Here is a 25,545-nt window from a genome sequence, read left to right on the forward strand (position 1 = left end):
TCATAGCAAACGAGCGGACTGAACGCGGTTTCCAGAATGTTCGTGGATACGCGGGGTCAGAGTCCTTCGAGCCCTGGCCTGTGTGTGCGCGCACACGCACGAGGCTGGGTGGAGAGGCGTCTTCATTAGCATGCGAAGCAGTGTGCGAGACGCGTGAGTGGAAAGGGAAGGAACCTGCCTGTAGAGAGGGCGTTTTAACATCGCCAACCCTTGCGCATTAAACAGTGACAGATCCAGCGCCAGACAAGGTACGCACTATAATTTCTGCTTATAAATAGGGCAGGGCTGTGCGATACGGTTGACTAAAATGAATGAGTTAATATGCAGAGGTTGATAATATTATGGTAGAATTGGTACAACAAACATTGGGGGAAGACGACGCACGATAAATATCGGCTGCGACGTCTCTCTGAGTGCCGTTTGTCTTGATTTGTAAACAATTTGATGGTCAATAGAAATGCTGATGCAACCTTGAATTGTCACGAAAATCTTCATCAACATTGTCATCATCAGTCATCATATTGCGCCATTAACAACGCGGGTCTCTGCAGCTCATATTTTAAGAGGAAATTCCACTACAGCAATGAAGGAGGATAATGATACATATGGAAATAAACTCATAATGTACCTGATCCCAGCTGACTTCAGAAGCGAAACAGAGTTGAGACTGATTTGTGTTTGAATGGGCGTCCACCGTGCGTATCGAACAGGGGTAGTAGGCATTGTGGGCTGTAGAGGGCAGTGCAGTGAAATCAATTGTTGGTCTCTCGTGTTGCAGTGAAATCAATTGTTGGTCTGCAGTGTGCAGTGAGATCCATTGTTGGTCTGCAGTGTGCAGTGAGATCCATTGTTGGTCTGTAGTGTGCAGTGAGATCCATTGTTGGTCTGTCGTATGCAGTGAGATCCATTGTTGGTCTGTCGTATGCAGTGAGATCCATTGTTGGTCTGCAGTGTGCAGTGAGATCCATTGTTGGTCTGCAGTGTGCAGTGAGGTCCATTGTTGGTCTGCAGTGTGCAGTGAGATCCATTGTTGGTCTGCAGTGTGCAGTGAGGTCCATTGTTGGTCTGCAGTGTGCAGTGAAATCCATTGTTGGTCTGTCGTATGCAGTGAGATCCATTGTTGGTCTGCAGTGTGCAGTGAGGTCCATTGTTGGTCTGCAGTGTGCAGTGAAATCCATTGTTGGTCTGTCGTATGCAGTGAGATCCATTGTTGGTCTGCAGTGTGCAGTGAGATCCATTGTTGGTCTGCAGTGTGCAGTGAGGTCCATTGTTGGTCTGCAGTGTGCAGTGAGATCCATTGTTGGTCTGCAGTGTGCAGTGAGGTCCATTGTTGGTCTGCAGTGTGCAGTGAAATCCATTGTTGGTCTGTCGTATGCAGTGAGATCCATTGTTGGTCTGCAGTGTGCAGTGAGGTCCATTGTTGGTCTGCAGTGTGCAGTGAAATCCATTGTTGGTCTGTCGTATGCAGTGAGATCCATTGTTGGTCTGTTGTATGCAGTGAGATCCATTGTTGGTCTGTCGTATGCAGTGAGATCCATTGTTGGTCTGTCGTATGCAGTGAGATCCATTGTTGGTCTGCAGTGTGCAGTGAGATCCATTGTTGGTCTGTCGTGTGCAGTGCAATCCATTGTTGGTCTGCAGTGTGCAGTGAGATCCATTGTTGGTCTGTCGTGTGCAGTGAAATCCATTGTTGGTCTGCAGTGTGCAGTGAGATCCATTGTTGGTCTGTCGTGTGCAGTGAAATCCAATGTTGGTCTGCAGTGTGCAGTGAGATCCATTGTTGGTTTGTCGTGTGCAGTGAGGTCCATTGTTGGTCTCTCACGTGCAGCGAAATCCATTGTTGGTCTCTCACGTGCAGCGAAATCCATTGTTGGTCCAGCATACTGAAGAATGGCCAAATAACCGTCACCGCCTTAACAGCATAGGCAGGCTTCTCATCTAGTCGTGGATTGATCGCATGCACAAACAGGCACCACATGTACAATAAAAACATATGCTTATTCTTACACACGTTAACTGAAACCCAACGTATATATGCACACACGCCGGCAAATATACGCATCGGGAGCTTCCAATTGATTCAGAATGCAAAGGAAGATTTATTTTTTCTCTCCCATTATTCTCGGTGGCAGGACTGATCGTCAAAGTGCCGCCCCCCCCTACGATGTTGCCCAGGTGGTGTCTGTGGAAGGGATGTTGGAAGGCAACTTGCTGCGTGATATTTTTATTACACGTTTTGCACCGCTTGCATCGTCGTGGATTCTTCGGCTCATGACGTCAATAGCACAACCCGCATGAAATGGGGGGGGGGGGGGGATATAAAATAATAAATAACTGCGTTTTCTTTCGCCATGATGATATAACCAAAAGCAAACAGGGAAGGCTGCGGTCGGGAGCTCATTTTCGTCATAATTTCGGACGGTTGGGTCTGCAACCAAATAACCCATTCTGATGCACACGACTTCGTCAGATATCGGACGCTAAGCAGGCATTGAGCCTGGATAGTGCCTGGATGGGATACTACCAAACAAAGACAACGATTCTCCGTATAGCCTTTAACAGATTGTTGGGGCAAGTGTTGTTAGCGAGCACCTATGAAGGCCGGCACGGCACATGAGGGGTTTGGGTAGCCAATACCACGCCCGGCCGCCTTTGTCTCCCCAGCGGCGATGTTTACACATCGCACCAGGTACTCATTTGAGGTTCTATCGGCCTAGGGAGGCCCATGACCGGTTGAGATTTTCGTCACCGGTGTTGGCCGTGAGCGGGAATTTAACTCGGGTCGCCAGATCCGTAGCGCAGCGCGCTAACCCAGACACTACCGCTACTACCAACAACAACAACAACCGCCATTCGCCACTAAGTGGCGGTGACGTCACCACGACGCTTGTGCCAGGCCATGTGCACCTTGAGGCTACCACGTGAAGTGTCGAACGCCCGCTGGCAGGAGGTCACGGGGCAGACTCAGCAGGTGCCACGGGTCAACTGACTGAGATGACCGAGATGACTGGTTGATGCACCACCTGTGCCCCCTACTGTGCCAACTTGCTGTGCTTTAGCCACCCGGCGCTCCGCTCGTTGTTGTGAGCGTCGCTCCTCCGCCCTCCGTTGTTGCTGGAGGGCGACTGCCTACCATACACACACACACACAGGTTGTTAAAAGGGTGGGGGGGGGGGGGCTTGCGCGGTGGGCAGTAGACCTTCCACACATGTATACGTTCCCCAGCGTCGTCAGCCCCGCCTTGGCCAGCATGGCGGAGTAACCTTTCCCCCACTTGTAAATGCACTGGCCCTGGCCATGGTTGTTAATGCATCATTTAAAGTGGTGACATCCATTTAAACATTGGGCGCCGCAAGAGATGGGGACGGCTTGGGGAAGCCTCCATCCAGCAACGTCGATCATGACTGATGATGATGATGATTGTTAATGTTAGTCTACTTGGAATGTTAGTCTATGGGCAATGTTAGTCTATGGATAATGTTAGTCTATGGGCAATGTTAGTCTATGGGTAATGTTAGTCTATGGGTAATGTTAGTCTACATGCAATGTTAGTCTACATGCAATGTTAGTCTATGGGTAATGTCAGTCTATGGGCAATGTTAGTCTATGGGTAATGTTAGTCTATGGGCAATGTTAGTCTATGGGTAATGTTAGTCTATGGGCAATGTTAGTCTATGTGCAATGTTAGTCTATGGGTAATGTTAGTCTATGGGCAATGTTAGTCTATGGGCAATGTTAGTCTACTTGCAATGTTAGTCTAAGTGCAATGTTAGTCTATGGGTAATGTTAGTCTATGGGCAATGTTAGTCTATGGGCAATGTTAGTCTATGGGCAATGTTAGTCTACTGGCAATGTTAGTCTATGTGCAGTGTTAGTCTACATGCAATGTTAGTCTAAGTGCAATGTTAGTCTATGTGCAATGTTAGTCTACATGCAATGTTAGTCTATGGGTAATGTTAGTCTATGGGTAATGTTAGTCTATGGGTAATGTTAGTCTATGGGTAATGTTAGTCTATGGGCAATGTTAGTCTATGGGTAATGTTAGTCTATGGGCAATGTTAGTCTATGGGTAATGTTAGTTTACTTGCAATGTTAGTCTACATGCAATGTTAGTCTATGGGTAATGTTCGTCTATGGGCAATGTTAGTCTATGGGCAATGTTAGTCTACGTGCAATGTTAGTCTATGGGCAGTGTTAGTCTATGGGCAATGTTAGTCTATGGGCAATGTTAGTCTATAGGCAATGTTAGTCTACGAGCAATGCTAGTCTACGTGTAATGGTCGTCTATGGTGCAATGTTAGTCTACATGCAATGTTAGTCTATGGGCAGTGTTAGTCTATGGGCAATGTTAGTCTATGGGCAATGTTAGTCTATAGGCAATGCTAGTCTACGGGCAATGCTAGTCTACGTGTAATGGTAGTCTATGGTGCAATGTTAGTCTATGTGCAATGTTAGTCTACATGCAATGTTAGTGTCGTGGATTCAACTGAGTCGCAGACGTACTTATTAGAGGCAACACATGTGTAGTGCCATAAGAGGGGGAGGGGCTGCTGGGGGCTCTGGGATCCTAGGCAGATAAGCCCTCGGCGCCAGGCGCTAGGATTCCCAGTCACCCCAGACAGTTAAGCCCCTTGGCGCCACCAACGGGGGGGGGGGTCTGTGTGTGCTCTGTGGGATATCTGGGGGCGCACACAACCCCACCCCTCGTTGGGGACGAGGCATTAAAGGGCAGCTCCCTGGCCGATCGGGGCCAGTCGCAGCTCAAGACCCAAGACCCGCCAGCCAGCCAGCTTAGGACCCTGGACCCCCTCGTCCCGCTTGTCCTTGTAAGGGCCGGGACGCTATGAGGGCCAGTGGTGGGACTCTGGGACTCCCGGCTCTACGTCCTTGTAAGGGCAAGTTCCGAGGAAGCCAGAGTCCAGACCCGCACCTTGGCTGGGTCGGGTCAGGTAGCCTCCCCTAGGGTAATTGTAGCCGGAGGACCCCAGAGCGTAGCCAGAGTAGTGTATCTAGGCTGTGTACCTAGGCTGTGTACCTAGGCTCTAACAGAGTATCAGGACTGTTGGAGTGTTGTATTGGAGTAAATAAGTTACCTCTACAAGTGTCTCCGGAACCCATTACACATTTATTAACACCAACACGAAACACAAATGGGTTACTGCCCCTTCACCAGATAACCTCTGGTGGTGGACCACCAGGCTAACTACGCTAGTTACTGGGAGCAGCTACAACGGACAGGACCTAGCTTGGGTCCTCGTCCACGTGTTGGTGACTTCTTCTTGGACGTAGAACATAGATCGTAGATCTTCAGATGACCACAGCAACGCTGAGCCCCGGTCCCTGTGCGAACCCCGGTTTATATGCTCCTGGGTCGTGGCTGGCCCCGCCCTTGGCCACGACCACCTTCGAGAAACCTCTCGTCGTTTCTCGACCCTTCCCGTAGGATCTCACCCTGACACGTGACCACCCCCTAGCCCCCACCTGGAGCCCCTGTGTAGATCTTACTGGTCACGTGCCTTACAGAGTCAACCAGCGTGCCATGGCCTAGGGTAACCTCATCCCATGGCTGACACTCTCACACTCGCTCCTGTAGGGGTCGGCACTGCAGCCACACGTGGTGCCACTGAGTACTATCCCAGCGTTCACCGAGCCCCCTCTAGGGCTGGTACTACACCCACCTACGGGGTGTCCGCGATGTGAGTACATCGCACGCCGTGCCCCTCCAGGCCCGGTACCACACAGTGACATCCGCGATGTCACTACATCTGTATACATGCAATGTTAGTCGACGTGCAATGTTAGTCTACGAGCAATGCTAGTCTATGGGCAATGTTAGTCTATGTACAATGTTAGTCTACTGGCAATGTTAGTCTATGTACAATGTTAGTCTACTGGCAATGTTAGTCTATGTACAATGTTAGTCTACTGGCAATGTTAGTCTGCGGGCAATGTTAGTCTTTGGGCAATGTTAGTCTATGGGCAATGTTAGTCTACAAGCAATGTTCGTCTATGGGCAAAGTTTAGTTTGCCGTGAGTTCATGAGCAAAAATAGTTAATTAATGAAACGCCAATTTCTGGATCTTAGTGGACGTGGACGGCAGCAATAACATGCTCACATCGCGGGGCAATTTTCGGAAAATCTGAACGGAGGATAATTTAAGATGTTAAATTATTCTAAAAGCGAACAAGCATGGCGAACGACGCACGGTGCATATCCACGGAAAGAGCCGGATATCAGCACACCGCTTGGGAACAAGACCCGCTGTGCTTCTATTCATAATAGCATGATTGTTTCATAAATTGCCCCTCTTTTACACCACCAGCGTATTGTAAGTATCTTGCTTATATCAGAACTGTACTTGTATTAGGTGCGCTTCTATCCAGATTCAATTGTACAAAAGATGCCAAGGTAGCATACATGCATTTTATACGGTGGAATTTTTTTTACTTATCTCATGCATAATTAGAATCTTGAGCATAATCCTGAATTATTCAGTTCATATGCTAGAGGCATAATGCAGGCTGTAAAAAAAGCAGAATTTAATCAAATTTCTCGTCAATAATTACGAAAGAAATGCAATAGATATCATGGTCATTTTACAACCTCTAAATGGGAAAATCCTCTGCATAGATGTATTTCTGTAACATGGAGTATATCTAATAGCCTACATATACTACGTTTTTAGTTGTCATTTTTAAGCTGGGGGAGAAACCGATTTGGAAAAGAGATTTTAAAAATTCTAACAATATAAACGAGAGCTTTTCGGACAACCCCTCCCCTATCTAACCGAGTCAAATAGAACGCCCCACATCGAGGCAGTCTTGAGATGCATTCATTGATTGGAGAGTTCCTCAATTATCTCCTTCTAATTTTCACTCCCGTAAATTCTAACGAGGGTCTGTCGTGTCGTGGTGCCACACAGGGGTCCGGTGACGGCTGATAAATAAACACGAGTCCGTCAAAGGCATCTGTCAAGACTATTTCACGACGGAGGGCGGGTGCGGAGCGACCTGCAGCGTCTCCTAGCAACCGCTCTCAGGAGGAGGAGGAGGGAGGAGGAATATGAGGAGGAGGAGGAGGAAAAAAAAGAGCGGCACACGCATTAGAATGTGCGCTGCGTGCAGGTGCCGTACGACGTGCACTGCGAATCCACAGCCCCCCCCCCCGCCCCGCCAACCCCCCCCCCCCACCCAATCTCCAGATGTTGTTGGGCCGCGAGACGTGCAATTGTGTAAGAGGTTACGATTCGCTTGCTTGCAAGGGCCTGCCTGCAGAATGCAAATGCGCCGCACTGAGATCCCAATCGAGATTCGTTCTCTCCATCGAGCTGCCATTCATTGCAAATCTGTTGGAATAAACGGCAGCTGAGCAGCAGCAGCAGTCGTGGTACGTGGGACCCCCCCCCCCCCGTGCTGTTCTCCAAAGAGGGGGCAGGTGTTTGGTCGGGGTGTGTTAGTGTGGGGAGCGGTAGTGTAGTGGTTAGCGCGGCGAACCTGGTGACCCGACCTCGATTCGCGCTCATGACCAACACCGGTAGAGATTATCTGAACCGGTCCTGGGCCATCCCCTGGGTCGACTCAGCCTCAAATGAGTACCTGGTGCGATGTGTAAACATCGCCACTGGGGAGACAAAGGCGGCCTGGCGTGGTGCTGGCCACCCACCCCCTCGTGTGCCACAGTGCCGGCCTTCGTAGGTGCTCGCTAACAGCACTTGCCCCTACAGGCTGTTCAGGCTATACGGGGGCTCTTTGTCTTTGCAAGCAAGAGTTGCTGGAGGTGGGGGCTGGTGGACACCTTATAGACGACGATGAATGAATCGGTCTCGCCACGTTGAAGAGACGCACAGAAACCCCGCGCAGGCTGGACGAGGAACGGGACCCAAATTGAGAGGTGCGCCACCGTGGCGCTGGGTGCTGGCAGCGGGCAGGGAGGGAGGGACATTCACCGGCAGTCGCGGCTGCCATCGCGGGCGCCAAGGGTCCTTGGTGGGGGGACGCGTGCGCGGTGGTGGAAGGAGCTGCAGGGGAAGCAGGGAAAGCGCTCGACCCTCTCATCACCATTCAGCTGCTTGTCTGCTTGGCCTTTGCGGGGAGGGGGGGGGATGTGTGCGTTCAGAGGCCCGGAGCCAGAGAACGCGCGCACGTATCCACGAGCGAGACAAAGATCCCCGAAATTTTTTTATCTATTTTTTGTGTTTTTATTTGGGGTAATCGTCGTTAGCGAGCAAGCAGCTATGAAGGCCGGCACGGCACGCGAAGTGTTGTGGGTGGTCATCATCATCACCGTCGTCGTGGTGGTGGCGATGTATACACACCGCACCAGGTACTCGTGAGGCTAAGTCGACCTCACGGAAGCTCAGGACCGAACCGGACAATTCGTCCACTGGTGTTGGCCCTGAGCGGAAATCAAACTCGGGTCACCCGGTTCGTCGCTGTGAGCGCTCCCCGCTACGTACACGATGGCTCCCCCGCACACGCGCACACATGCACAGACCATGGGCTCTTTTCTCGCTTGTCATAGCAACGTCAGCGGTCCAATGGCAACCGCTAAAGTTATGGGATTTGAATTTTGAACGGATGGTCTTTGTGACGGTGGTGGTGTAGCGTCATCAAACGGTTGCGTGGCATTCAACATTGTGTTTATGATGTGTGCGTGTACGCACACAAATAGTTTGCATAGGAACCACCGTAAACCAGACATTTCGATGCATTAACGTCACGGTTTAAATGTCACAATTTATTTTTTGCATCATTAAATGGAACGAAAACAACACAGTGTGCTCACTATCTACATGCAATATTTAAATATATATCGTAACCATATCTCACGTCGTTATTTTGAAGTTGAATACATCCACACGCACTCATTGCAAGAAAAATATGAACACAAATCAAATCTCTCCCGCAGCATTTATTTCCAACGAAGCTTACGTTGATTCAAATACCGCCGATGTAACAATCATCATTACAATCAGAAAAGGAATCTTAATTGTTGGCTTTTTGTATTTCTTTGCAATTGCCATGGTTTGTGTGAATGTGTGGAAGCACGGGCGTGCACATGCACACACACAAACACACGTGCGTGTGCGTGCGTGCGCGTGCGCGTGCACAGTTAAAGGGGGGGGGGGTCTTGCTGCATTCGATTTCATCACCGCTGGCGCGCGCCATATCCCTGCACTGCGAGCGAGCGAGGGAGCTGGCTGGCTGCAGAAACATCCTCGCGATCCTTCCTCCCGCAGACCTCGAGCAGGTAAATCATGCACACCGAGCTTTCACGCGCACGCACGCACGCACGCGTATTAAACAACAAGCAGCACTGTCCGCTTTTACCACTGGCCAAAAAATAACTGTCCTAGCACATTTGCACAGTCCTGTATTGCAGCTCCAGAGAGAGAGAGAAAATAAATATATATTGTTGGATGGTGGTAGGTGTTTTTGTTTGTGTGTAGCATGATTTATTAGCTGGTGTGCGCGTGTGTTTTGAGCAGAACATTCTACGTGTGAAACGCTAGCACTTAGTACTGTGATTGAATGCGCTTCGTGGTGAGAAGCTGCGTATATTTTAAATCAGAAGCTGCCGATATTTGAGATCATGGGTACAAAGCGTGATGTGGCATTTCATTCAGGATCTCGAGCGGCTACATTGGAATTATTATCGTGCACGGTTAATGTCCTCATCCGTGTTGTCATCAATTGATATTGCCTCGCGCAATGTTTTGTTTGCTATTGCTATTGCCGTGCGAAGGAGTCATTCGTCCCGTCAGGATAAGGGTCTGGCAATGTTAATCTGTAAGCACCGCCCGCGCTCTGGGTGTGCGGGCGCTCCCGTGCGCTCCCAGACACGCAACACGCTCCTTGCATGTCAATGCATTCCACTGCTGCAGTATCGCCGCCAAATGTCTAGCGCACATGCTTCGGAGCATTTGCATTGGGTCAGTCGTCCGGCGTTGTCTGATTCCAGAAAACTACGTGCTGATTTATATCATTAAATTGACTCCAGCATCAACGGCGTTTGTAATTAAACAGTTTTAATGTGGACTCTAGCTAAATAATACATTGTCGTTAATTTGATGGGACTGTTCGACTGCATAAAAAAAAACGCACTCCGTTTATTTTTCTGCAAAACGTGAATAGAGTTGTGACATTTTAATTTTTTTAAAGATAAAACGTAATTTTTTTTAAATCAGCGTCTCAAAATTGACCATTTTAAAACAAATACTATACCAAAACCTGTCTTAAAGGCTGAAACTGCCTCGTTTTTTTCTCTCCCAAACACACAGCCGCTGTGAATTCTTTTGATGTTGCACAAATGGAAAAATCGCGACCACAAGGTGCGGCCGTGTGCGGTAGATGTGGCTGAAAATTGTCAATGGAGGGGTGACATCTTGGGGGTGTGTGCCATAGGGGCCCACGCTGCTGTTGCGATCGATACAAATCCGAGCATCCATCAGAGCATCCAAGCTCCATCACATCCTACGTTCTGTTCAGCTATGTCTGTTCCGATCAAACCGTTCACAGCACGAAGCAACAGGCTGTGCGTTACCACACCCTCCCACCTCCCATGATATATCGGTATTTAAATCATTTTTCCTGCCCAGCTATAAAATTACCATTCACCGTGGTTATTTTGAGAGTTCGGTGCGTAAAATTGATGTATTTTAATGTAGCTATTAGAAATTATGATTTAACCCAAAAAATTACAATGCGCCGCTTTTAATTGTAGAAATCGTAGATTGTATTATCGTGCGCTGTTCGTGCTCCGAATGCTATTATTTGGAATCGCGGGCGTTTCTGCTTTCGGTTCGATAAAAAACAATATACATGGACCAATATCTGCTCATGAGCACGTGCAGTTGCTTTGTAATTAACGCATTCAATTAACACTTATCTTTTAACCAATTTGTCAGACTGCATTGTATGTTTCATCCGCGATCGTCGTAGATTTTGGGCAACATATGTCCCTGAAGACAGAATCGCGCGGTGTCTCTCCGACCCCAGCAAGGAGCTGGAGCGGGTAAAGGGTTACACGGCGCAAACATGAACGGCCCCCGTCTCTCTATATTTATTTATTTACCCGCTTTGCAGATAAAGACAAGGGCCGGACACAGCGGACGCAAGCTCCTCTTGCAATCAAACCGACCGCGATGGGCGTGGCGACATCACAGAATTCCGCGCCGGAGTCGCCCGATGACAGTGGCATGGAGGGTAGTTGGCAAAACTGGGACATCCCTTGCCCCAGCCCGATGGAGCTGTGGCCCAACGGGAGCGATATGCCCTGGGGTGCTTTCAACGGAACGAACATCACGTGTAACGGCACGGAGGGCTACTCCACGTCGCCCATCGTGGTGAGCATCATCACGGCGCTCTACGCCGTCGTGTGCGTCGTGGGCCTCATCGGAAACATCCTGGTCATGTACGTCATATTGCGGTAAGGAGCTGCACCGCACGCCACACTCGCGCGCGCTCGTTCCCCAGCGGTGCCCAGCCAACCCTCGTTTCATTAATATTGCATTTGTTTTTTGTGCAAACTGCTGCTTGGTTGCGGGGAGTTCAAACCATATCTCTGACTGAAATATGCGAATTGCTTGCTGGGTTGTTGATATTTGGCCGAGGCTGCAGCAGAATTTATTTTACCCGAAGTGTGAATTGTGCTTGGGATGTGCTGCGCATTGTGCAAAGTTGCTTGGAACGCTGCTGCTGCTGCAAAAAAAAATGAACGTGGCGGCATTATGTAACCAGCCTAATTTCAAAAGACATTGTGTCAGGGCTCTTTCTGCAATGTGACAGCATAGTCAGCTGATCTATCAGCCGTTAAAATAATCTTCTACCTTTACCTGCTCATGCATCCGTCTCCTAAAAGCATCCAAAATGACACACTTCAAATGGGTCCCACAATATTAACTTTAAGCATTCCACCACCATTATTCGTCAACTCCCAGGGTGGGCTTAAATATAGAACGTGGAGATATGAACCTTATGGCAGGACCCCGAGGTCCCGAAGTCAAAATCGTAATTAATTTATTTTTGGCGACTCCGTCCCACCGCGCACATAAACGCCGCGACCCGCCTGGCGCGGATCATTCTGTTGTCGTGTCTTGTCCAAGCGCAGCAGCGAGGATGAATGCGTGCAGAAGAGCTGAACAAGCGAATGCACTCCATGCTCGGGTTTGGGCAGGATCATAAGTCTTATCATCCAAAGCTGCTTAAACTGCCTACACGAATCAAGTCCTTTATTTGTCATAATGGTATGCATAATACAGTGAAACTGCTCTCTTATCTTCATTTTTTTTTGTGACCTACCAATGTCTGCAGCCAGTATCAATCGATGACAATCATATTACCTGCAGATATTTAACAGATGAGATGCGTCGCACCGTTAATTCCTCCTGTTTGATAATACTTATCTTGTCCGTATTCATCTGTGCAGATAGGTTTTTTTTGCGGTTAAGCCATAGTCCCCACATACCGCTCGTATCAATGCGGATAAGAGGAGCGGCGACCCACTACTCTGTAGAGTAACATTGGTATAAACGCTTGTTACAATATGAACAGCGCATTGAAGACGCGCACTATTTTATGTACTGTTTACAAAGTGTGTTCACAAATCCACACGGAGAGACACGATGATTGACAGAGGGGTGTAAATTACCTTTTCGATAGTGTATTTAAATAGAGGTACTCTAGGTAAATAGTTTTCAGATTTAAATGCATAGTTTAACAAGACAACACTTGCCACCATCCTTCAAACCCATTGGTGAAAAAGAGCAAAGTTTTTGTTGACATTATAATATAATGTTTATGCGAGAGCCGGGGGCTTATGGGACCCCTGGGACCCGCCATGAGGTTAATTTGTCTGTACGTTTATCAATGAAGGCTGAAACACTTTTTTTATCTACTATGCGAGGTATACTCTGTCTGAAAAACAAAGATCAATTTTTTTTATAGGGAGCAGTGGAATTTAGTTCATCCACTGAACAATGAGTCTATCCATCAAGATTACATTCTTGACTGTGCACACAAGCGGCATTTGGTATCAGAACCTGGCCCGAGCCTTCTCCAGATTGAATGATGTACCAAGCGTGACCATCAGTCAGTGTTCCACGAATTTTTTTGCTAAAAGGATTTTGTTAAAACCCTACGTGACTTTACCGAAAAAAATCAAAGAGTATAACAGCATTTTCCCAACAGTCTTTGCAGAGACAGAGGTATCATGCATGGCACATACAGGTCTATACTGTCACCACATACTACATGCATGAACGTGACCCTTACTGATATTATATTTTCCTGCACCACGTTAATGTTTAAAAGAAAAACTGTTGTTGGAAATAAATCACGGGTGCGCACATGTGCTCGCCCATTTTCAATACACTGCTGGATGAGGGCTTCTCTGCACTAAGCTGGTAGTAGGGGTCATTTGACAAACGTCCCCATGGCTGGTCAGTGCAGGTTGGTGAGGCAGGGAAGTGGGGGAGAGCATGGATATAAAGAACAATAGATGTTTGTTGTCCACCGTGTAGCCCCACGGGAGCCTTCAACACCTGTTTGGCTTGGTGGTCACTCATCCAAGCACTATCCAAGCTCAACTTTGCTTAGCTTGATCACATTCAAGGTGAATTGTTCATAGGCTCATTGGGAAAATGATACATTAAATATGGTATGAATATAAGCTTATCCGCAACATATATGAAGGTTTCAAACAGACATTCGGATTAATGCGTACGCACCTCACGTGCAGGTTTTGAGTAGATTAATTATTAACGTTGTAGCATCGTTAGAGATGGATTGGGAAGGCCTTCATCCAGCAGTAGACTGGCCGAGGCTCATTATGAATCAGCACATCACATTTTTACTTTGACATTTGATGGGGCCATGGGTAATGGTGGCCCAGGATGGTTTTGAATGCAGGATGGAGTGTGTGCACAACTTTGTGTGGACGTAATGTGCTTTGTAAGATTCATTGAGAATTTCACTGCTTTATTTAAATGGTAAGATTACACACATGAACAATTCCGGGAACAGCAGAGTTTAAAACGTTTTCTCAAATTTACATTACATCGTAACTTCTGTAAAAATGTTTTTTTATTTACTGTGCATTGTTCGTAGAATTTTTTGCATTCTGCTTTCCCTGGAAAACTCAACAAGTATATGAATAAGAACAACACTTAACACAACACCGGCATTGGAGGTGGCTCAGGTGTCAGAGATCCCGACGAGAACCTGGAGTTCAAATCTGGGTTTCAGCCCTCCACGATGAAACTGGATGTTTAAGTGTTGCGAGTTGAAAGTCTCCGATTGGTAATCGATCAATGATTCAACAAAAATCCTAAACTTTAAATGTTGGGGTTTTTTGTTGTTGTTGTTGCTGAAATTGGCTTATTCCTGGTTTCATAATTACCTCCGGTTGGATTGCCATGCAAAGGACATCTCTTTGCAGGGCATCTATAAAATAAGTAATATTTAAAACAACGTTTTTTAAAAACACGCTTTTATGAAATGTAATAGTAATGGAAGAACTCCACGACTCCATGAAGTGGCCCCGAAGCTTGCCATAACGTAAGAGACCGTGGCCAATTACAGCCAACGTCAGTTGACCGTGGACAATTAGACCCAAGCCGAAACATAACATATAAAAAATAATGTAAAAAACAATATATTTTTTAATGATAGAATATAGTATTGTCATCAGTATGACATAAGTATACCAAGTTTGCAGTCGATACCACATTGGGAAGTGGGTTAAAATTGAGTTACAAGATTTGAGGATACAACAACGACAACAACGACAACAACAACAACAGACAGAGTGAGTTAAATGAAAGCGTGTAAAAAGGTGTGCCCCGAGTGTGGAATCAGAGGCCTGTTGATGTCACCCCATGAAGTCGTCGTTCTGTGACGTCATCTCCCAGGGCTCTTCTTTGACACATGCGAGGCCAGCTGCAAGAGATCTGAATGGAAATTTCCGTCGTCTCGCGACATAATGGGGGGGAGGGGGGGTTGGGGGAATATGTAAAAAGAAGCGGTCCAGATGGCAGGGTGGAGACGAAGATTTACGCTCGACATGTGCGTGGCAACCACCTGAAGAGAGCATTGAGGTAGCAGCTGCAGGCAGCGGAACAAGTAGGCTGGCGACCCAATCTGTGTGGAGTTTGACAGTTCTTCCCACAACCATCATCAATCCACTGCTGGATGATAATCTCCCCAGGCTGTCGCCACCTCACAGTCACGTGATGTAATGATCCCTTCCCCCCCCTGCCCCTCAATTGCATCGGTTTTTATCAATCCACTCTTAGTCTCTTCACACAAGAAAAATACTAAAAAGCAGTATATTGGCCAACATCTCAATGCATGAAAAATAAGAATAAGTTTGACCCCTTTCTGAGAGTAAAACAGGCGTTAAGATGGTCAAACACCAAATAGATACCTCTTTGCAATGAATCGAGTCGACATTAACCACACGTACTTGGAGTGAATATGCAAACAAACAAGCATTGGTAATTTATGCATCGCTTTTGAAACTGATTGGCCTGCACTTGAAACAGTGTCAGACGAGTGAATGCCAAAGGCGAACAGTTCAAAGACAATGCAAGTTCTAGATTTGAAGCTTTCGTGACTGGAAGGATTCATACTCTTTGGTTTTTTCGGTAAAGTCACGTAGGTTAAAGAAGAAAACAAATAAATTAAATCACGACGTTTCGGAGGCAACACAAGCTTCCGTCTTCAGGTGAAACCGTCACAGCAAAATTGCTGTATCAAGCAAGAGCATTAATGGTTCGGGGGTGAGCAGCTTCATCATTGGACCTTTTTTTGCCAGTCTTAAAGTATGGAAATAAAAGTAGGGTTTACCCTGATAATCGGTTTCCCCCTTTTTCCCGGCAACAAAACAGGTGTTAAGATGTTAAAACACCAAACTGAAACCTTTTAGAAGGAATCATGTCTGCATTAACCACAATACTTGTGGTCAGAATGCAAGCAAAAAACGTACTCTGATAATATATGCATTGTCCTTGAAACTGGTTGATCCACACCAGAGACAGCTTTCTTTTGAGCCTCGTCTCAAAACGGTGTTAGACCAGAGGAGTTTCTATTTGGTGTTTGAACGTCTTAACACCTGTTTTATTTCCAGAAAGGGTAAAACCTATTGTTATTTCTTTTTTATGCTTGACACTGGCAAAAAATATCCCTTGACATCCCCAATGCACGATGCATCTCCCGAAGCAGTTTTTTTAGAAGAGTCGGGCTTCCTGGGCAAATGGATGTTATTATACAACTCCGTGTTTCAGATGCCAGGTACGAGACGTTTTCTGCAAAGGGGCACTTTCGAAAATGGATGCCAAATAGGCTTCGTGCTGCCCTCTGAGGCCGTTATGCAATCTGTAGGTTTCAGCAACATCATTGTAAGCCGTGCACGGATAACACACACTGCGGTTCCATCGCAATGTCAGGACGTAGCTTAAACATCAAGGATATGCACTCAACGACGACTCCGTCACAGATGTTTACGGGACATATTCCCAAACTGGGTTTGTTTCCATTTACCCAAAACCTGTGGCTTTGAGCGCGACGTTATGAGTATGGAATAGGCAGGGGTTGTGTCAAACGGCACATTTTTGCCTTAAAATTATATTTGCATGGGCAAAACACACTGCAAGATGGAATAATGGCTGATGCTGAAGGAGTGGCCACCGAGGAATGGACCACATCAACATTACAATCTTGAAACGGATTAAGTGTGCAATAAAGATTCGTCTGCTTTGTCTTTACTACCAACCCGCGCGGGACGTCACTTCCGGGGGAGATGCCGTGCCGCCTTTTGCATAGTTTTTGTGGTTCGGCACCCGTGGCAGTCCCTGGTTAAAACTGGCGGGTGCACTCACCATGGACACATGCCACAGTGAACAAAACAGATCTTGTCACTTTATTCGAATAAGAGCAAGGCTTACGCGATGCCCTCACGGTCTATATTTACAGAAAAAACCCTGCTAATTAGTTAATGGATAAAACCACGTACCAACATTGCCGTCCACGGACATGCTATGGCCGTATGAAACACAGCACCTTCGAGGAAGCCGTTATGTTACACGGATGACGTAAATACCAAATGTAATTTGTATTATTAATGCACTCATATTTCACGAGGTAGATTGTCAGGTTCAAGGCAAAATCCTGTCTGGGATACATTTAGCCCATCTTTCCTCGGGGTTACAACGAGCACCACCTGGGTGAAACCGCTCATCAATAATGATCCTCGTCTGACGAGACTGCTCTTTGCCATGGATACGTGGATATGCAGTCGCCGGAGCGTGGCCGGTGCCTTTCCAGTTCAACTTCATCTCTCCAGATGCTTCCCATTCTGCGGTCGCACAAAATCACTCACCGTGCTTCGGGGTGTCTCGGTGAAGCCGCGAGACACCGCGTTCTACACCTAGAGACATCGATCAACCGGAGTAAACATTTGCCGATGAGCCTCATGCACCTACGGCTGCACCTTGAAATGATGTGCAAATGATTCCATGAACAAGAACGCACAACACTTATGTTTCCGACCGCCCCGCCCTCCCCAACCGAGCATTTTAAAAGGTGATGTGCGTGAGGCATCATAAATGTCAGACATTATTCCTTTGAAGCGCTACAAGATGGTCGCCGGTGACCACGCAACTATCGACAATATTAACCTGTTCTGTGACATTAAAAAATGCATGCGTTCCAATAACACTAATATACGATCCTCACATTGGAAAAACCTCCCGAAACCTTTTGTCAATTTTTTTCAGGGATGTCTGGGCAATTGCTTGTAGAAACCTCCTCTGCATTAAAAAAAAACACAACACACAGCAGTAAATTACCACGATGTCAACTAGTAATCAAAGCTCAGACCCTTGCATGAGTTAAAGACGTTATTCTTCCAACTCCAGACTTTAATAATTAAGAAAATGAGCAATCAACATAATGACGGGTTTAATATCAAGAGCGCAGCAGCGACAATTCACTGTGCGAGTGTAACACATGCCCCCCGTATTAGTCGATACATTTTTTTTGGGAAAAAGGCGTTGGAAAAAAACACAGCACTCAAATATCAATCCTCATCCCTGGAGAAATGCAATCGACCACAAGCACCGCCATCTGTCGCATCGAGTATCACCGACATTTTATCACCTCAAGAGAACCTCGTTTGAAAGTTGAGCAGCTGAGGAAATAAATTGGTCTCTTCTTCCAAATGTATTTTTTTCTTCCTTCCACCATATCGAATACGGAACACGGTTTATTGTGCGCTTCCCAAAAGTGCCAAGTGTTGTAGTAGCCACGATCATAAGCTGCATCAGTGGTCTGTAAATCCCCATTTAATTTATCACGTGTACATTTTTTCCCCTTCATTTGTACCAGGCTCAGAGCAGTGACCAGAATAGTTTATTATTATTTTAATTTTATTCTTTGACGAGCATGTGAACATTTTCAAATGCAACACAGAATATAAAAATACATCTATAGTTTTTAAACTAAGTTTTGCATGACCATCTATTTTCTTTTTAATGAACATGTCAATTTCCATCATGTCTGGCGACTTCTGAAGGAATATACTTGTATGCAAGAAAATAATTTTACAAATCAGTTTAGCTTGTGTTGGGAATTGTACAAGGATCAGTTTCGCATTCTTGGTAGAATCACCATCATTGTGATTGTGCCAAGGGCATGGATGAGTCTCAGCAGCAGCAGTAGCAGCTGCTGCCCAAGTGGAGGTGAGGAGTCCCATTTAGAGTTCAGAGATATGGTCGGGCAAGAGTTCGGGATTGGTGGATGTCCAGATAGGGAGTTTGCAGGGAGAAGGGTGAAATTGCATATATTGTGATCATCACCCACATTTTTCATTTAGAATGTGCTTCACACGTGCTGCATCTCGAGAAGTGCGAATAGAAACATTGACATTGATAACCCACATCTCTCAGACCATGTTATTATAATGTCCTTTATCCAGGAAAATCATCGCCGAGTATGGAATTTCGATTTAAAGCTTTCGTGACTGCAGGGATTCATCTTCTTGGTTCTTTCGGTAAAGTCACGTAGAAGGGAGATAATAAAATTATAAAAAGAAAACATAATAAAATAATAAAATTCTCACTACGTTTCGACCACAATGCAAGCAGCCATCCTCAGGTGAAAAACAGGTCTGTCGGAAAGACAGCATCTGAAATTCAGACGCTGTCTTTCCGACTTTACCGAAAGAATCAAGAAGAGGAGTATGGAATGTTTTTCAGGAGAATCTTGGATTTGGATATTTGGCTAGTTTCGTCGATGGGGTGTTTGACTTCATGTCCAAGGAAAACTGCATCCATGTGAGGATAGGAACACGCAAAGCGAGTCGGGTCACATGAAGAATCCATTACTCTCCTGCCATCTCCTGGGCACCTTGCAGCCCAAACCTGTTAAGAAAGTCACAATACATCACAGTCATTACATAGAGTTATCGCATAACGCCGTTGTACTAGATTATTCCATTGGCGCTGAATGTGGCAGTTAACTAAGTCTGGTTCTGCGATTTGACATAATTGGTGGCTTTGTATTTAGGGTGATCACTACTTCTTCTTCATCATCATTAACAATACAATCAAGGGCTATTAAAGGAAAATATTAATATTGCACAGGGTAGTCAAGATGTATTGAAACCCCCAATGAATTTACCCCAAACATGTTTCTTCATTTGCCTATTCATTTCGGTTTTAAAAACAAACCTCACTTCAAAAAATATATTTATATCAAGTTTTAGATAATTATTAAATGGGGGTCACAAGACATGTGGAGGACCGTGTAGTTTACTTCATGATATAAGTGGTCAGTGTACTGCACATATCCTGTGACAAACAGCACGTTGATTGTTATGGAATGGTGCAATTCCCCGGGGTAGTTCGGCTGTAGAATGGAGGAATGCATCTTCATACGATGCATGCCGAATGTTGACAGAATTATCCACGGACTCGTTCCTGGCTCTGATCTCACTCACTGCTCTCCAACATCCGTGAGGTTTGTCACGTGAACAAAACGTGCCAATTCTTTACTGGTACAGCACACCGATGTGTTGGAGAGAAAATCAACATGTACAATCGGAGTACAACGTCGTGCACTCTCCAACACACCGGTGTGCTGTGCTCGTAAATAATTGGCACGTTTTGTTTACTTGACAAACCTTACCAGTTGGCTGTATGTCGTGTGTTGGCGGGTTTAACGACACATTTATATTTGCACGCTCTAAACCCAAACACCTCTATTGTGGATAACATTGGTCGCTATTACACTGAACCAAGGATTCTGTCAAAGCTAAGTCAACCTTCATTTCGTGGGCAGTTGCTCATTGTCCTCTGCTGCCCATCGTACAAACTCCCTTCACCCAGCCATCTGTGCTTTCCACTCTCTGCCAAATTTAGAGCCTAAGACCTTTTTGTCTGTGCCTGTGAATGCCACTATTAAAAAAAAACATTTTATCTGTAATCTTAAGATGTGTTCACATGCAGATGATATACACATCTAAATTGCACTGTATTTGACAGGTATGAATATGCTACTCGTGTCACTTAGTCCATGCCCAAAACTACAATAAACATTCCATAATAATTTTAAGTGTAATGGACAGCCCTTTGCCAAGCCGAAGCTGGCTGAAGGTCACACATGGGCAAGATTGACCATACTTCACCATATTGGGGGGTTTGGTAAAATAATGGGGCAGGACGGCTTCATGTGACTTGCTACCGATGTTTGCCATGGCTGGGAATCAAACTCGTGTTGCTGGGTTCATAACTTAGGGGCAGAGGTAGGTGGATCTAGAAACGTCTTGTAGTGAGGGGGGGGGGCAGGGTTATGACCCTCCCAATGGATCTACGACTGGGGCAGGGTATAGCCGGGCAATGGTGGCTGTACATGTGGCCTGTAGTCCCGCCCTGTGCAGGTGGCGAGCATTGGTGGGTCGGGCAGACGACGAAATGTTTCAGAACTCCTTTCCCGTGGACATTGATGTGCGGTTTCCTGGATTGCAAGCAAAGTTCCGTCCAGCAAAGTTGTGGCCTTATATTACGTGGTCCTCTCCGTATGGGATAGAGGGTAGCCTCCTCGCACGCACGCGGGGGTTTCTCCATGTGCTCTGGGTTTCCTCCCACTTTATTGGCTAAAAACATCTTAATATTTAGACAACGGCAGGGCAATTAGTGGCATCTGTTCACTGCCTGGCAGACTTCCAGCTCTGCCTGTGGTTCCTACTCAGCCATTGTGAGATGCAATTTGCATGCACTACACCATATCAATTTAATCATTAGATGTTTTGTTATATAAACCACTGCAGCCCCTACCCCAACGAGATGTTGCATAACCGACCTTTGCGGGTCTCAATTAAATGTGCATCACTAACATTCATGGGGGAAATGCACCACCGTCGGTCAGCTGCCAAGCGCAATATCAGCATGTGAGAAATGCACAAGTGTACACAGTGTGCGTCTATTACACTATTCATTTCGAAGTATAAGAGCAGTGGCAAAACAGAAGCAGAAATTAATAATTAACTTTTTCAATATGTAGGATATTAGAGTTAGGGCCAATAATTAGGCTTTGGAAATGATTTGATTTGGAATGCCAATATCCAATTTCCCTGCCAAGAGTAGGGCGGCAATTTCGTACTATATCATGCAATTTGGATTTATGTAGCGTCTAAAGCACGACCACATCTCAAGATGCCGTACAGAAACTGTGGGCATATTTATTTTGTAGATGCCAATAATAGGCCTCTATGCGAGTCTGTCAGCATTTGTGCCACTCTATGCCAATTCATCATATTGTGGATTCATGCATAATCTTAACGTGACTGCAATGAACGGATATTTCTTTAGTCAATCAGCCAGCTCTAGGAAAACAATGGGTTGAGCCTGGACTTGAACTGGGGAAAGCGATTTGGCGGCACGAATTGCTGGGGAAAGGTAGTTCCAGACGATAGGGGCAACAACAGTGGCGTAGTCACTACGTTATCAGCTCAGGGGGTGCGGTAGTCGGTCAGGCCGGGCCCCAAATACTGTTGAAAGCATCTCACGCTGGTTGTCAAGGGGGCACCAAGTCGCAGCTTTGGCCACCGGGGGGTGGGGGCAAGCAAGGCCGTAGCCATGGAGTCAACATTGGGGGGGATCAAATCTTCCAGGGGGTCTGGGGGTCTCCCCCCCAGAAAAAAAAATCTAAATTTGAAAACGAATTTCCTGCCATTTCCTGCCTAAAATATTAAAAAGTTCACTAACGCACGGGATGGACTTTTAATTTATGTTTTACAATAATGTCTAATAGTGTATTGTATTCCATTTCTATTTTTTTTCTCTTTTTTACCTTTTCTTGTTTCATTGTATGTAATGGCAGTGATTAGGGATTCATAAAGTACAACCATAACCACAATCATATACACAGAAATCTATTTTATATCAATATATTGGGGGGGACATTTGGAACATATTTTAATATTGGGCGGGATGTGTCGTTACGCTACTGGACAGCAGAGGAGAATAAGTGACCTCCCACCTGAGCAAAGACTGACTGGCGGCTTTGACGGATTTAAACACCTGAAGGCAAGGATGGAATTTAAAGGGACTAGCTGCTCGCTCTGGGCGAGCTTGTATCAAATCCATGCCGCTGTCCGTATTGCTGCAATGAGTGCCAAGCTTGTTAATGCAGCCACGTCTGGGTACCAACCACATGTAATACCCGTACTTCATCTACTACAATGACAGTTTATGTATTAAAGGTGTGTGGTGGAGGGAGAGAGCAGTGGTGCAGTGGTTAGCACATTGTGCTATGATCAGAGCAAACCGCTTGATTTCCAGCAATAGCTCGGACCAGTTGGGAGCGATATATGAAATTGTCCAGGGCCTTTTCTTCAGCAACAGCAATTGACTAGGGTGGTAAAGTATGGTCAAATAATACCCGCGAATGTGGTGCAGGAGAGGCATTCATCTAGCAGTGGATTTACAGACTTGTAGTGCGCATTACTGGATTCAGTAATGCTGTACAATTCACCCTGCCCCCGCTCTCCCACTGTTTTTGCCAAATTGTCGTCGCAATTCATAGTCACGATTCGATTCAATAACTTATTCATTTGTTGAGCATCAAGGTTAACGTTATGTCCAATCGTAGTTTGCTCGTCCACTAAGAGCCCTCCAACTCTTCCCTCAGCTGATGGCACCATGCACCCACCAGCCCCAACACCAGCCCCCCCACCAGCCCCCCCACCAGCTCCCCACAACCCACCCATCAGACCCCCCCACCAGACCCCCCCACCAGCCCACCCCCACCGCCCCCACCCACCAGCCCCCCCCCCCACCGGCCCCCCCACTAGCCCCCCCACCGGCCCCCCCACCCCCACTCAGAAAAACCCCCAAGCCCATGAATGGGAGACCAGTCCTCATGTCGCAACCGCAACATTTATTTCAAAATGACTCTTAAAAATGTAAAAGCAGTGCGTACTGACTGTTTGGGTATCCTGCTATGATTACAGCAGTGCATACCGACTGTGGTGGTACCTGCTATCACTACAGTAGTACATGCTGACTTTTTAGAAGTATTTATCGACTCTATAGCACAACGTACTCACCTGACAGAGTGGCGTGGTGAGGCCTAGTCCCGTGCAAAGCCCCCGGCCTCGCCTAGATTGTCCAGCCGGCCAAGGTGGCACCTTGGCAGGCTACCCCTGACCCCCCCCCCCCCCCCCCCAGCCTCGATCTCCCCGGCCGCTCTGCAGTAATATCTATGGCCTATAGTGGTAGCATCTAGCGATTGTATAGTAGTAATAACTGCACGCATCGGGGGTGGGGGGGACATCACACAGTGAAGAATTAACGTCAGCGTTTTGTGTATTTTTCTAGCAATTTTAACACGAAAGAAAATGTCCCCCTCACTGCCACCGAAGGCGTGCGACTTGGCGTGCGCCGGCCCCCCCACCAAAGGCACGCGAGCTGGTATGGCCGTGCACGCGTTATAAATAAATCATTGGAAAGCGCTAAAAAATCGCACTAGATCGCTAATTAAACTATTTCAAAGTTGACGGATGTGAAAAAGGAATAGTGCTTGCTCACGGCGGGGCTTACGGCGTGGTACCTGGCTATTTTTATTTTACGTAAAACCCCACCGTTGGAGAGCGAAATCGTTTGTAAGCGCGCGAACACACACAAAGCTACACACAAACCCACAGACATTTTTTTACTTTTATATATCTAGAAGAAGATAACGCAACTAACAACCAACGAACCGAAACGCGCAACGCAAAGCCACTGAACACCACGGATACTCGGTACTGATGTGGTTCAACCTCCAGATGCCGAGAGTATGAGAATCTCCTTTCGAAATCACAGATCTTGCCCCCTGAAAAATGGGTGGCGCACTCGACCGCCAGAATACGTTTTCCGGTCACCACTGCGAATTCTGCTTGAGCAAAGCGTAAGGCCTCTCGCTCTCGAACATGGACTAAATAAGTTACACTTGAAACTCTTGCCTGGGCGAGAGCCCCCCCTCCCCCAAACCCTTCACCAGACACGGGAGAGAGAGACACGGGAGAGACAGAGAGAGAGATGGAGCCAGCACTGTCTTGCCGTCTCCATTGATGGCCCCTGGTGGCCTTTAGAGTGGCCCCTGATGTGCGGTCCCCGACAATACACAAATGTGAAAACACCCCACATCATGCTGGTTTCAAATGTGCGGCGGCCCTAACGCTGATATCTTATCGGCGAAAGTGCCTCCCCACCCCTCCCTCTGAAAATTCGCGACAAACACCGCTCCGCTATGGGGCTTTGTGCCTCTGTTCCACTCATGTGCGCCACCCTCTTGGTTTGGGTCTATAAATAGCCCAAGGTCTAGTGGATTCACTCAATGGGGCATTCGATGTGCTCTCGCTCACCACATAATGGGAAAGATCCTAATTGGAAAAGTGTATAAGTACGGCCAATGTGGTGTCTTAATCACCTCATTCTGCACATAAATGGGCATGCACTGATTGGGAAAGCTTGCACCACAGCCAATGGGTGCGTTAGCCGCCTTCCTCACTCATTGGCTGATTTCACCTGTCTGTTCACAATCCCTACACCTTAAACCTCTCTCCACAGATTTCACAACCAGTTCCCACTTCTTCCCCGCACCTCCGATAATTATTAGCATGATTGGCTACGCTACGGTGCGAAATAAGATTCACTATACATGCAAACCTTCTGTATATTTTGACCTGCTCCTACTTAACGTCTGTGGAAAAAGTGCTTCATAGCTCATCAGATTTCTCCAGGATAAATACACAGTCTGATACCCCAGCTAAAGTATCGCTTACCCCGTGAGGTGAAAGACCAAAGGGACCCAAGTCCTCGTGGCTACTTCCAATCCCCCCCACCCCCAATTGTAACATAAAGGTTATCGTGAAGGTGCTATGTTTCACAGGGAGTATAGTATGCCAGTCAGGGGGAAAAGTTGCTTTGAATTTTTCCCTAATTAAGAACATTTCAGGTATATTTTTCCCATTTGGACCGTGACCCCAGCATACACGGCCTACT

At 46.7% G+C, this 25,545-nt stretch overlaps 1 protein-coding gene across 1 annotated transcript in view; it reads left to right on the plus strand.

The window, feature by feature from the left end:
- The first annotated feature begins 9,155 nt into the window (after positions 1–9,155).
- Positions 9,156–25,545, plus strand: part of LOC133349260 (delta-type opioid receptor-like) — a 33,890-nt gene continuing 17,500 nt past the window's right edge. The window contains exons 1-2 of the mRNA XM_061562611.1: positions 9,156–9,251; positions 11,087–11,429. Of these exons, the coding sequence (XP_061418595.1) occupies positions 11,146–11,429 (284 nt within the window). The 5' untranslated portion in view covers positions 9,156–9,251; positions 11,087–11,145. The remainder of the gene's footprint in view (positions 9,252–11,086; positions 11,430–25,545) is intronic.

The sequence above is a fragment of the Lethenteron reissneri genome, chromosome 29 (assembly GCF_015708825.2).
Source record: "Lethenteron reissneri isolate LAM-NWPU_2019-01 chromosome 29, ASM1570882v1, whole genome shotgun sequence".
Taxonomy (NCBI): Eukaryota; Metazoa; Chordata; class Hyperoartia; order Petromyzontiformes; family Petromyzontidae; genus Lethenteron; species Lethenteron reissneri.